The sequence below is a fragment of the Manis javanica genome, chromosome 11 (genome assembly GCF_040802235.1).
Source record: "Manis javanica isolate MJ-LG chromosome 11, MJ_LKY, whole genome shotgun sequence".
In the NCBI taxonomy this organism is placed as follows: Eukaryota; Metazoa; Chordata; class Mammalia; order Pholidota; family Manidae; genus Manis; species Manis javanica.
Window position 1 is genome coordinate 11,953,470 of NC_133166.1, and position 14,225 is coordinate 11,967,694.

Genomic DNA, 14,225 nt, shown 5'->3' on the forward strand with positions numbered 1-14,225 from the left:
TTTGAATTCTGGGCGACTCTGGGTGGCTCTGACTCACACAGGCATCAGCAGAATGTAGTGAACAGAATCTTACCAGACTTCCTAGCCTTTGTCAATCCACAGGGTGGGGCGTGGGGCCGGGGTAGAGAAGGAGTGTGACTATGATTGCATGCACGTTCAGCTAGGAGGGCTTTTTGATCAGGTCTACCATACATTGCTTAAATTATTTAAGTTCAGTTCAGTTAGAGTCATATTTCTTGGTCTCTTACTATGTGTCAGCTATCACTGGGGCACTGGAGATTCAGAGATGAATGTGACTCTGTCTCTTCTCATGATGCACTCATGGGCTACTTAGAGAGACAGGCACATGGACAGCTCATTGTGATACATAGAGTTGTTGAAATCTGTGCAGGACTCCATAAGAGCATAAAAGTAGGACACCCTTCAACCTAGGTAGCCAGAGAGTGCTTTCAAGAAGAGATGATACCCTCTTTGATGACATCTGATTATCAAGGACTTGGTAAAATTTGCCAGGTGAAGGAGTCTGGGAGTCAGGGGTTAAGCTTCAGAAGGAGCAAAGGTATAGGATTCCATAAGTTAGGGACAAAATGAGCTAAGAAAGGGGGACATAGATAGTACCTTCGTCTTCCCTGTCTTGAGCACTTCTGTCTCATTCCCATTAGAGCTGGGAAAGAAAGTAGAATCTGTTTACAAAATTCTTTTGACCTGGATTCCACTCCAGCAGGCCAAACTGAGGAGAGGAAAAGAGGAAGGCACAGATTTCAAAACACAGGTCTTTCTCAAATGGCTCTCCTTTTAGAGGCAATACAGAAACCCTCAGAGGGGCCCAGAATGGGCTCTTCATTCAAGTGAAGAGGCTCCCATCACACACCTAACATAGCCCTGGAATGAGAGATGACTCAGAATTTCCCAGAACATTAAAGCTGATTCTTAAATCAGGTGTGACCTCTGCAGACTTGTGTACCCATCTTGAAGATTTCCTAAGAATTATATTTCCTGAAGACAAAGTTGGTCTCTTCAGATCTTTGAGTCCTAACCAGTTTGGAAGAGTATGTAAGTGCTCTGTTTCTAGAGTCAGACTGGCATGTGTTCGAAGGGTTGCCACTCACCAGGTATGTAAGCACGGAAAAAATGACTATCCAAGCTTCAGATGAAGAGGATGCCTATCTCTCAGATGTGATGATGGACATAAGCCTTTAGCGTACTTCCTGGCACATTACTGTAACTACTATTATTACTGGTTTTAATATTGGCATGAGTGTAATGATTAGTATTTCTGTTAATATTAGCATACATTTTAATATTAATATTTGTCTTAACATTATAAATCAGAAAAGTATATTGAATCCAAGTTGAATTTAAGCTGAGAGATTCTACTATGCCATATCAGGGTGATTCCTTTGGAGCTTGTGTTTGAGTTAAATATAGTTCTTCTCACCAGTTCTTGTCATCTCTTGCTTAGTTATTTCTCGCAGAAAACTAGAAGACAGAAGAAAGGGTGTGGGGATATCAGGGTGGCACCAGGAAGAGTATAGTTTAGGTCTCTGATGGTTTCCTATTGTCTACAATGCACTCTTGCCTTTCGGCCTTGTCTCCGACCACACTCTAGCTCACATCCCAAACTCCATCCAAATCTTACATAAGGTTCACCAGAAGCTGACCTGAAATTCTTGAGTAGCTGCACATGATTTATGGAGGGTGGTTCCTATGAGAATCCTTAAGGGAATGAGGAGAGCGCCAAGGAGTGCTGCAAGAATGCAGGTCCAGATGCAGCCTAGCTTCAGATGGATCCCATCAGGTGCATGGAGTATAATTTTCACCACAGAGTTTGTTTCACAGAGTGTAGGAGTTGGAGGTTCTAGGATAACTCCCAGGCACATCTAAGTGAAAAGGCTACAATTACACAATGGCAATCTTCCTGAGAAGTTTGCGGATGTGGCCATGAATGAATAAAAGGGATTTCCATGGATTTGGTTGGAGGGATAAATAGTATGTGCTACAATCCACTTCAATATCTCACTGTTCTTTAAAACATCAATCCCTCTTACCACTTATCTTCTCACACATGTTTGTACCTTTGCTTAGATTATCCCTTACCTCTTTCTATTATCATTCCAGAACCTGTTTCTCATTGGGGAAACCTGAGACAGAGTTGGTACTGACCCATTTCTGTTTCCACAGAACTCAGTTTATACTTATGATCATTACCACTATGTACCATAACTTAGCTGCACATATGTATAACTTGCTTAGTAATTTATGGTCTTCTCAAGGCCAAGAACTGATGCTTATTCAGTTCATATTCTTAACATATATTACCAAAAGAAAAGATGAGGATAGAAATATGTAATACTTAAGACTCTGATGTCCTTTAAGATTATGTCAAGCAAATGATGTGGTTGTCTTTTGTGTGTCAACCTGTGTTCATAATGTTTTGCAGTAAAAGAGGTTGCATCCAGCAGCCAAAATAACTTTGTAACTTAAGCAACTGATACCCATTTCATCCATGTGTTCAATGGTTGTTCATAACTTTTTCCAATAAATACTTATCAAGCATATGTGCCAGACACTTGGAGATCTGGAGGATACATGGGATCCAACTGGTCCAGGGCTCCACAGAATCTTACAGCTCAATGTCCAAACAAAACAAAACCAAAAAAAATGCACAACCGTATAGCCTGATAAAACCGATTGGAGGAGCAAAGGGAACTATGGGAACATCCGCATGGTCTCAGACTTGTAGCTCATGAAAGCTTCCCAGAAAAGGTACTGCCAGACTTGAGGCTTGAAGGCTCAGTGATTGTTAAAATGACCAATTTTTACAAATAAAATAATAATTGAGCATCTGGAATGGTTTTGCAGTCCATTTTAAGGGCCTCACAGTCTTTAATATAGATCTTAAATTTTTGAAAATAATTAACTTAAAATCAATTCTTTGTAATACCATGTAGGTTCAATTATGTTTATTATCTGTATCCTGATAGTTATATATCCAAACAATTCAATTAAATGTGTATTTAAATAGGTGAAATCTTTCTGTAAACCAGCTGAATTGCACTGTAGGAATCCTTGAGGAACCACAAGGATCATTTTAACTTTGCAAAATTTTACTTTTGGTGCCCTTGGATCTTTAGGTCTCAGAATACGGCATTTCTTGACTATTGTAAGTGACAATACTATGGCTTTACATATGTTAAATTTTGAAAAGTTTAACAAATTCCTTAAAAATCCCAAAATGGAATTACTGTATGACCCAGCAATTCCATTTATGGGTATCTATACAGAAGAATTGAGAGCAGGGTTCTGAAGAGGTATTAGTATACCCAGTGGTATAAAGTAAAATGTGGTTAAATGTATACACTGGAATAGTATTTGGCCTTAAAAAGGAGGGAAATCCTGTCACATGCTACAACATGGGTGAACCTTGAGAACATTATGCCAAGTGAAATAAGTCAGTCATAAAAAGAAATAAAAGTATGGTTCTACTAGTATAAGGTATTTAGATTAATCAGATTCATAGAAATAGAAAATGGCATGATGGTTGCCAGGGGTAAATGGGGATTGCTGTTTGATGGGTATACTGTTTCAGTTTTGCAAGATGAGAAAGTTCTGGAGATTGGATACACTTCAATGTGAATATAATGAATATCACTGAACTGTGTACTTAAACATGATTAAGATGGCTAATTTTATGCTATATGTATTTCACCACAACTTTTTTAGAAGTTCTAAAAAACTGGAAGTAATGATTTGTTTATATTTATTCCACAATCTTGAGGTGGGAGTGGTGAGATAAAGGAGTTCAGAAGTAATAGTGGCTCAGTTCAGACAGTGGTGTTGGAGACTGGTTATGGCACAGTAGAGCTCTGTCTCCTAGGCAGTAGGAACCACTGAACGACTTTAAAGGGAAGGACTTTATCAGTTTGCAACTCGGAAAGCCCTCTAGTGCAACGCAGGGGGCGGCCAGGAAGGGGGCAATCCCAGCCGCAGTGCAGCTGGTCCAGAGGCTGCTTCTATGGCCCAGCTGAGAGCTGATAAGAACCTGAATGGGAGCGGCGGTTAGTGGCTGCGGTGGGGGGACGAGGACAGTGTTCACTCAGTAATGACTTAAGATATAAACTAGGCAGACTCAGTGGTTTATTAAATTGGCAGATGGTTGGGGTAAAAGGCAGGATGGAGACTGAATGACTCCCACTTTTCTGGCTCAGGCGACTGCAAAGATGGTCGTGCCTCCCTGAGAGAGAATTGAAGAGGGGGAGGAGATGTGGACGGCGGATGGGCTGAAAGCCAGAGACACCAAAATGGGCATATGTGTGGCATTAGTTCACTCCCAATGAACATGTAACTGATCAAGAATGAGAGCTGAACTCGATCCATGTTTTGAGGTAGATTATTTTCCCAAGTTATTCATAGGGTTAGGAAAAGAGAAGTATGATATTTTGCAGTTCTCAGAAATGCTCTAACCTCATTTTGTTGTTTGTTCTCAGTGAAGTGTTTTCTCCCAGGCTGCTGACTCAGTTATCAGACTCGGGTGTCATATCCTTGTGGAACTGGAGGAGGGGCTTATGATGGTAGAAAGAGAACTTAGATTCAGATTACTGGATGGGGCCCCAGCTCTCCTGCCCACTAGTTAGATGATGCCGGACAAGTCCCTTCACCTTCCTGAGTGTTAGTTTTCAGCTAAGCAAAATGGAGCACCATAGGCAAGAAGGATTGTAATGGAAGGAGTAGATGAGAGTTCTTTGAAAATTGCGGTCAAGTATTAGCTGTAATTTTTGTTTTCAAACTAATATTAAGCTTGGAACATTGCAGGAAAAACTCCCTGGAAAATGCACATGAGGATAATCAACTTCTGTGTAAGAGTGCATAACAGATTCAATTGCCAGTCCTGACTGGTTCTTCTGGTGACTGTAATACAATGAGTCAGACAGGGCTGATGTCCAAGCAACCATGTTTTTCACCTTTAAAATGAAAGAAACATAGGCATGATTTTGTAAGAAGATGTGTTGGTACTTCCTGACATGGTGAAATTAACTGTTGGTAATAACAGTAATCAGGTATTGGGAAAAGGTCAGACATCACAGTTAAGCCTGAGATGGTTTTATGATGATGTTCAATCCCTGCTCCTAATACTCTTATACCATAATCTCACGGAAAGCACAGGCAAAGTGCAGCAAAGAAACATTTTCTTATCTGGGTTGGCAGTGGGTTATAGCATGTTCCCTTTTTCCTTTCACTGGTAGACCGACAGCCTTGAAACACCGGAACTCTCATCAGACAGCTCTAAAGGAAAAGGGGTGAGAAGCAAAGAGAGACAGAAAGATAGGAATCCTAGGCCAAGGCTGATGGTGGAGACCGACTCCAGGGCCAGGCTGTGCTCCACTGTGCCGTTCCTTGTCCTGCCCCCTTCCTCCGCAAGCTTCCTTAGATGGGCTTGGAAGACTCCAAGGATGGCTTTTGCTAGAGGATGCTTTTGCTGCCACAGGCATGTAGAAGGAAGATGATAAAGAAAAGAGGAAAAGCAATCAGGAGAGAAGGAATTATTGCCTCTTTTCCCTTAGGGAATCATCTGAATATAGGCAGGCCACTTGTCCTGATTTTTGAAATTCTTTAAAATAAACTTCCAACTTTGGAAACTGTGATATTTTGTCCCAGAATATGACTAATCTGAATCAACATTCTTCCTCTTTGGGTAGGAAAAGATGTCTTCCTTTTGAGGCCAGTACAAATAATGTGACTGGCAATAACGGTTTCTCATTTCCAAGGAAATTTAGGCCTTCAAAAATTCTGAAAGGAGATTAAGTTTCCCGAATGGTATGTATCAGAATTCTGTTTTCTTGCTCATCACTTTTTTTCTTCTCCATCCTTGACCAATAAATTGAGTACATAACTTAGCTACTCTGGCCATTTGGAGGATTAGCTCCCCACCTACGTAGATGAATCATCTCAGTTTCATTTGTTACCACCCTACTGTAGCTTATACGCAGAGTCAGTATATTGTCAAGTAAAAATGAGTCATTAGCATTGGCTGATGCTGACGGTTGGTTCAGGTTTGTGTTTGACCTGGTAAATGGGGAGCACCGAAACAGCCTGCACCACAGCCTCTTTGGTGACTCCAACCCTAGGGACACACTGTGTCCTGTCAATGAAGTGCAAACATGAAGCTTAGAACTGTGCCCTTTGCAAGCACTAATACTTTTCTTCTTTCTTGTCTTTTCTCCTAGAAGTATCGATATCAAGATGAAGACGCTCCACATGATCATTCCTTACCTCGACTAACCCACGAAGTGAGAGGCCCTGAACTTGTGCATGTGTCAGAAAAGAACCTGTCTCAAATAGAAAATGTCCACGGCTACGTCTTGCAGTCTCACATCTCTCCTCTGAAGGTCAGTCAGATTGCTCTTAGAGCTGGTAGCAGTGGTTAATCTACAACTCTAAGGGAGATATTTTTTGATCTGATTAAATGACGCTCTTTGAAAACACTCTTTTGAAAGTGGCCCATGGTTGCCCAAGGGTTTCTCTGTGGTTTGGAAGCTTGCCTGGAGCGCTGACACAAGGCAGTTTTTCTTGCAGTTATTCCAATGTCTGGAAAATCCTTTTGGTTGCAGAGGATAGGCTAAGAATAGAGCCAAGGGTAAAAAATTGAAAGGAGAAATAAGATCACCGTGTATTTTCAAAAGCCCAGGGATACATTAAGGTTTCCTTCAAATGCTCTCTCTCCATCTCTATTCCTGGTCCCAGATAAAACAAAGGGGAGTTAGTTGAATGTGAGAACACGCCGGGATTGCCTTGTCATGTAGACTAAAAGGGAAAATGAGTTGGCTCATCAATACCTCTGTTTTATACTCTATTTCTTTCTATTTGGTGCTGTACTTTTCCAACCCTTTCTCCTTTTTCTCTTTATTTTTAAACAGTTCCCTGATAAACAGTATTTTGACAAGAAGGGCAAATTTAATGAGAGTAAGGGTTTTCTGTGTTTCTTGGTTGCAAATGACTCTGCCTTTTTCCTTGCTGATGCTAGGGATTTTGTGTTTTGGATAAAAAGTTGATTATTAAAAACATAGAACTAGAGTTAATAATGTAAAAAAGAAAAGTCAAGTGAAAGACAAAGCAAAATAAAATAAGAAAGGAAGAAAAAACTACCAAATAACCCCTTGGTTGTTGCTAAAGGAAATTTTGTTTTGTTAGCCAGCATTCACTTCATCAGGGCTCTCATATAATTGTGTCACAATAAAAAAATATAGCTATAGAAATGGCCTAGATGCTTTCTGGGATCTTATCATGCCTTCCAAAAGATCCAAGAAAGGCTAAATTATGCTTAATATAGTTCCAAATTTTGGTACATTTTAAATATCCTGGCATGCTAAGAATGCATTCTCAAACTAATTCTAGTTACCACCAGTTAATTCAAATATTTGGCTAATTGTCTAATTGCAGTAAATATCTTGTAATCTATAAAACCATATAATATTATGCCTCTGGAATTAGTTATCCAGTTCTTCTCAGAGTCTCTTTGGAAGTCATTGAATGACTAATAGAAATAAGTGTGTTTTACCTGAAGAAGAAAAGATTAAGGGTCGGAGGACTGGGGATTTACTGTCTTACAACTCAAAGGCTGTCATGTAGAAAACACGATGTTGATGTGACCCAGAGGGCGGGAGCACCACTGTGCATAACTAACAGGAATGTACGCTAGGGACCATCACAGGATCACAGCTCCTGACACTTAGAGCTACCCCAAAAAAGGTCTAGCCTACCTCATGAAGCAGGAGTTCCCTGTCCCTAGAAATGTCCCAGGTCTAGATGATGACTTGGCAGTGGAATTGTGGAAGGGGCTCTTCCTTCAGCAGGAGAGTATGCAAAATTGTCTCGGAGGTGCAGCCTAACCCTGGGAACCAGTGATCCTATTCTGTGGTCAGGTGAATACCTTCCTTCCTTAAGGACCCTTTCATCTTTGCAAACAAAGGCTTATTCTTACTCTGCGTGCTGCTCAGGTAGAGTGAGAGAGCGCAGAGCTGGGAGGCTGGATTGCATGGAGAGGATTTACATTTCTGGGTTTTTTTTCTAAGTGGTTCGAAGAGTCCCTGTAAGAACCTCCATGGAGCCTCCCCATCCTTTTTTTCCTCCCAACTTGTCTTTCTCCCCTTCCTAGCACTTTTAATCAATTCTAGAGTGTAGCTCTCAAATGCTGTAAGCTGAGTAGGTTAATGGAGGCTAGTCTAAAGTTGGCGTGGTTTTAGTAAAAATAAGCACAAAACAAAAGATGCGCGATAGGATCTTATTTTTATGTATTAACTCTTCAGAATATTCATGGTATTATAATTATCCAAATGTATAGTTTGAGTGATCAGGCCATTTATGGTGCTACTTAATGCCTCATTTGGAAAATGTCTATTAGAGTTGCAGGAAAACTTCACATTCTCTGAAGATCAGATTTCTGATATAAAGGAATTCTTTCTATGTTCCCTTCATTCCTTACCAGGAATCTCAGGGTTAAGTGTCTTCAACTTAGGTGGTTTCCTTAGCTTGGGTTTTCTGTTTCTGTTTCTTCCTTCTATATTATTTCTTATTCCATTCTTAAAAAAAAAAAGAATTACTGGTTTTTATGATTTTACTAGAGTGATATCTTTATTGACGGCACTTCACGGTCAGTGTTACAAATACCTACGTATGAATAATAAACCCCTGATATGAGATGTCAAAGTTAGACTAGGTCTTCCTTCCTTTTTGGAACCATCAGCTCTGTGGAGTGACCCCCAAGGTATTATGACAAAATGGAAAGGTGAGTTCATTCAGGACTTCTGCACCCAGGCTGCAAGGCTGCTGTTTTGGGGCCAGGACTTTTCCCCCATGACCCTCTAGAGGTGTTGTTTATGCCAAATGAGATACGCTTTTAGATTGTCTTAATGAAGAGATTGTGTGCCTTTCTCTTATTAGCAATAGTAGTAGGGTACATGTACACAATTTTTCTAGGAAAAAGTAAGTACCCGGATGGGTAGAATTTGCTGATTTCATGTTGTAAATACCTCATGATGGCTGATGCTGGACTACCAACCTGAAGCCACTGGATGTGTTTGGAAAGAGGGGCAACGAGGCTCCCAAGGGCCAGTAGGGTGTGGCTGCGGCACAGACCCGCATCACCAGGCTCAAGCACGTGTATTTCTATAGCAAGAGGCTACATTTCCTAGTCAGGTTGTTAAGGGTTATTTTATTATCACAGTTGAAGTCTTTGGAACACTGGCTATGATGAAAATCTAATGTGTTATTGTCTCATAAAGAAAACCTATTAGAGGCCAAAAGAAAAAAAAATGCTAAGAGAGCATGCATTCTCAATTAGACCTGGCATATTTTCAACCTAAAGTTTGCTGCTTTGACCCATCTGGTGTCCTTGGGTCAAACACTAAAAGGGGAAGAGTGAGGAGGCAAAACACACAATCAGATAATGCCCCTGAATCCTACTTAGGAGAAAATTGGCTCTCTGGTATTAATTGGGAATTGGCACATGCCATAGCTGAACAGCGGGTGAGGTTGCTGAATAACTGTTTAAATGTGGCCTTGAGCAGGCGCTGAATCATTAGCTGAATAATCTCACTGTTGCAGGTCTGACAGTCGTTTTTTCCCATCACCGTGTATCGTTTGAAGCCTCTGCTCTAAGATGCGTCTGCCCTTGGCTCACACCTGCTGGCTGGGTTGATAGATGGGCTTGCTTAGCCTGTTTTCATTTGAGTGCCTTGGCCAGTATGAAGTATGGGGTTTAGAAGGAGAAAGGTAATTTAACGGTGAAGTCAAGGGAATTTGTTTTCCTTGCCTCAAGATGGGGATGTTTTCTCTTCAGAGGCTACCTAGAATCTTCCACAGAAGAAACTGGCCTATAATAAAGCATGAGAAATTTGTTTTCAGGTTAGGTTAATTCAATAAACATCGAATATCTACTTTGTGCATTGTAACAGGTAATTGGGAAACAAAGAGTAGTAAAACATGATTTTTAAATATGCATATCACTCTCCTAGGAGACCTGAGTTCTAATTATTTGTTACTTATTCTTACTCTGCAAAAGAAATTCAAATTTCTGAAGCATGGGTACTGTGAGACTACAGGCATTGGCAGGGTACTCTGTACAGAGTACGGGTGGAGAGTGTGAGAGGGAGAGAGGGAGGGAGAAGGAAAGGGAGGCAGGGCAGGCAGCTTTAGTTTCAAGAACCTAGACATTAGAATACCTGGATTTAAATTCTGGCCCTTTCATTTAGCATCTGTGTGGCCTTGATCAAGTTAACTTCTCTATCTCAGGTTCCTCATCAGCAAAAAGGAGGTAGTAATAAAATTAACTGCATAGGAGTTTTGCACTAATTAATGAAATGGTACATGTAAACTGCTAGAATGTACCTAGTACATGGTAAGCACTCACCAAATGTTTTTTTTGTTTGTTTGTTTTATTATTTTCATCAGCTAGCTACCATGACAAATAACCTTTTTTTTAAAATTTCATATTAAGGTATTATTGATATACACTCTTATGAAGGTTTCACATGAAAAAACAATGTGGTTACTACATTTACCCATATTATCAAGTCCCCCCACACCCCAATGCAGTCACTGTCCATCAGTGTAGTAAGACGCCACAGATTCACTATGTGCCTTCTCTGTGCTACACTGTTTTCCCCGTGATCTTCCACACTACCATGACAAATATCTTTAAATCACTTGCTTGATTTATTTCATTTCACCTCTATGAGCTATTATATCTGGTTTTAAAATTAGAGTTCCTTTCAACCGCAGAACCCCTGAACTAGTAAATGCCAGTCTTTTTAACTGAGGTTCCTCTGGATCCAAATCCTATATTCTTTATCATTCCTGTGCTGTTTCACCTTCCTCTAAACTACGCTGCGGTTTTTAAAGCGATCTTAGGTTCAAATTTTCATTTGTTGCCTCCACGTGTGTCAAGGTTGAAGGTCCTTTTTTCATAGTCTTCTCCTTAAAAATTAAGTAGATATTAAATATAAAGGAATGTGTAAGAATTAATTTTCTAAATGGGAACCATAAACAGTGGTGATAGATGAGAATATTATTAGGAAATAGAAGGAAAATAGATTCTGTCTCTAAAATATTTTAATCCACCTGGTAATAAACTCCCAAGAGACTGTGTTCTGCTCCCATTACAAAAACTAGTATTTGTGGGTTAGTTTCCTTTTGAAAAATCCTTTGGAATTATAAGAACTTCTTAGCAGGAGAGACACACTTTGTTCTGAGTAACTGAATAATTTTGTGCATTGAGGTTCATCCTCATGCTATAGGTGTATGTGTCATGGAAGAACACAGCTAAGTCCAGCCCACCCAACCCTTATGTTTCTCCTTCTCAGGACCTGGCAAGTCCATTCATTCTCTTAAATATTCATTCTATATGTGCTTAATTTCACAAGCTATCTTATCATTTAAAAAAATAAACAATGTAGAAGTTCCTCATTCAACCATCAATCAGTAAGTTAGTAAAGCTACTCTTTGTGCTGTTTTATGTTAGCATGACATTTGTTAGACCAGAAATACAGCTGGTTGTTTTAATTCTACCTTTGTCTATAACTGTTAGTTTTAATAAATGTACTGTCCATATTACCACCATTATATTAACACCCACAAGGTCAAGGTCTATGTTGGTTTTATTCATTATCATTTCCTGAAGGATAACAAGTGTACTTTATTCTACTGTCTATTTCTTACTAGAGGTATCAGAGCCTGTTTATAGGAAAGTATGTTTTAGCCAACGTATAAAACTCTTCTTCCTCCAGGAAGCCTTTCCTGTTAACTCCTGCCTGACTCTACCTGCTCATGACATCGTATGGCACACAGTTTGCATAGTTACCTTTTTTCATATACACCTTATTCTGTTATTCTAAATAATTTCTGTGAAACTATGTATTGTCCTTTCCTTTAAGTATTCCATTTGTCTTGCTCTTAATAAATGTGTAAGCGCCTATGAACTGGACTGCATCTTATTTTTTTTTTGTTTTGATTTTTTTTTCTCCCTTATTGGCCTCTACAATGAAATTAGACCACAATTTCCCAAAGTGCATCTAGTGGGATTCTGCAGGTATTAGAAGGAAAATAAAGGGATGAATCCTGAAAACACTCGAGAAGTTAAATCCATTAACTTTCTGAAGGATTTCTCAGAGTCTTTAATATGATCATATGGAATATAAACCTCTAAGATGAAGATAGGATTAATGTACTGTGTTCCTAAATGTGTTTGGTCATGAAATCCTTTCTTCCAAGTTAGATTATTTTTGGTTGGGCACCTACACTTTTGAAAATATTGTAAGATACATAGACTATGGTTAATACAACAAATATAAAAGTATAACATAAAAAGGCATTTTGAAAATAAATAAATAAATAAATAAATAAATAAATAGGTCGTTCAGGTCCTAGAGTCAGACTCAGATTCACATACCAGGCCCCTATTTTCTAGCTATGTGAACTTCTTCAAGTTACTTAACTTCCTTCCATAAACCTCAGGGTTTTTTTTTACTTGTAAGATAATGGAATCCACTGAGATACTTCTATGATGTTTAAGTGAGAAAAATCTATATACAAATCTGAGCTCAAAGCTTGACAAATAAGAAATACACAAAATGTTAGTTATCTTTATTGCTATTGCTATTTGTTATTAGTATGCATTACTACATACTAATATTCTAAGCTACAACTTTGAAATTATTTTTTGAATTCCTTTCACTTTAGTCTCTCCTTTGTTTTGAAATGCCTTGGGTTTCTCACCTTCCTCTTTGTATCTACAGCTATCATCTCAGTCCAGGTTTCCATTATTGCCAGGAAGAAAGTAGTGTGGTTATTGTGAAACATTATGGGCTTTGGGGGCCCAAAAATGTGCATTTGAATCCTGATGCTGCACTTTCTAGCTGGGTAGATGTGGGAAAATCATCTAGAATTTCTGAGATATAGTTAAGGTTAATATGAACAAAATCTCTTCTGGGTATTGATTGATTCATTCATTCATTCACTCATTTGTATAGTAAAGTCTCTTTGACTTCCAGCTGTATGCTGGGCTCTATGTGATTCGCTAATACAAAGAAGGACTTGCCTTCAAGTTGCTTACGTGCTATAGTTAGATTCACAAATTTGGGTATTTATACATACAATATGTCATGTTATGTACAATAAGGCAAGTATCAAAGAAAAGGCACATTCTCCCCAGATCTAGAGAAATTGTTTCACTTTCTCTGAGGTTGGAGAGCTTAGGGATGGGTGTGGTAAGAGAAGGCATTACAGAAAAGGTCATGTTTTACTTAAAGGAAGAAGAAGATACAGGAGAAAAGTCAAGGTTGTCTTAGACTCCAGTAGTTGTGTGGCAGGGTGGAATAATTCTACAGACTGTAGGCAGTAGAATTGGGCAGAGATGGAATTTAAGGATGAAGGAAGGAGTAGCAGGAGTGGCCCCAAAATCTGTCATAAAAGCAAGGGCAATGTGGGAATAGGAATTGAAGGGCCTTATGTGGAGATTGGACTTCACCTTGTAAGTAGTGAGAATCGACTACACAATTTAAAAAGGGGAAGGACCTGGTCAGATTTGCAAATAAGACTCATATCATGTAGCAGAGCAGCATGAAAATAAGAAAAAGGCCGTGTCACATCCAAGGACAACAGGTAAAATGCAAAAGGTGCGTAAGCTCTGAGATAGAGCAGGGACATTGGGGATGGGGGAGGGGTAGATTAGAAAACTTTTTTAGGAAGAGATATCAGAACTTTGAGACTTATTAAGTATATAAGGTAGAAGAGAGAAAGAAAGAAAGGTTAATTTACAACTTTTTATTTGACCAGTTTCACAGAGGAGGTACCATGAAATGAAGTCAAGAATTCAGAGGAAGAGCAGATTTTTTGGGTGGGGTAATATGATTCTGAGTTTAGGTTTGAATATCTGAGTTTGAGGTATTTATGTTGCATCCAGGCAGAAGAGTGTAACAGGCAGTTTGAAATAAAGATCTGGAAATTTAGAGAGATCTGATATAGAAATGGAGAATTGGGATTACTTAGTATAGTTGAAGCAGTATAGATGGGATTGCTCAGGAAAGGGAAAGAGAATGCGTAGGACTGAAACACAGGAAAGAATACCACTGTGTTAGGGATTTATGGACCTACTGAGGAGACCAGGAAGCAGTGAGTAATTCACCACAATGTGTAGCCCTTACCAGTTTGTTTCTATTTTTGTAACTGAATTG

General features: G+C 39.3%; 1 protein-coding gene across 8 annotated transcripts in view; it reads left to right on the plus strand.

Moving 5' to 3' along the window:
* The window catches only part of DLG2 (discs large MAGUK scaffold protein 2), a 1,871,010-nt gene that overhangs the window by 971,478 nt on the left and 885,307 nt on the right, over positions 1-14,225 (plus strand). For all 8 annotated transcript variants that reach the window (XM_073215942.1, XM_037010570.2, XM_037010571.2 and 5 more), the window contains one exon: positions 6,225-6,386. In XM_073215942.1, the coding sequence (XP_073072043.1) occupies positions 6,225-6,386 (162 nt within the window). The remainder of the gene's footprint in view (positions 1-6,224; positions 6,387-14,225) is intronic.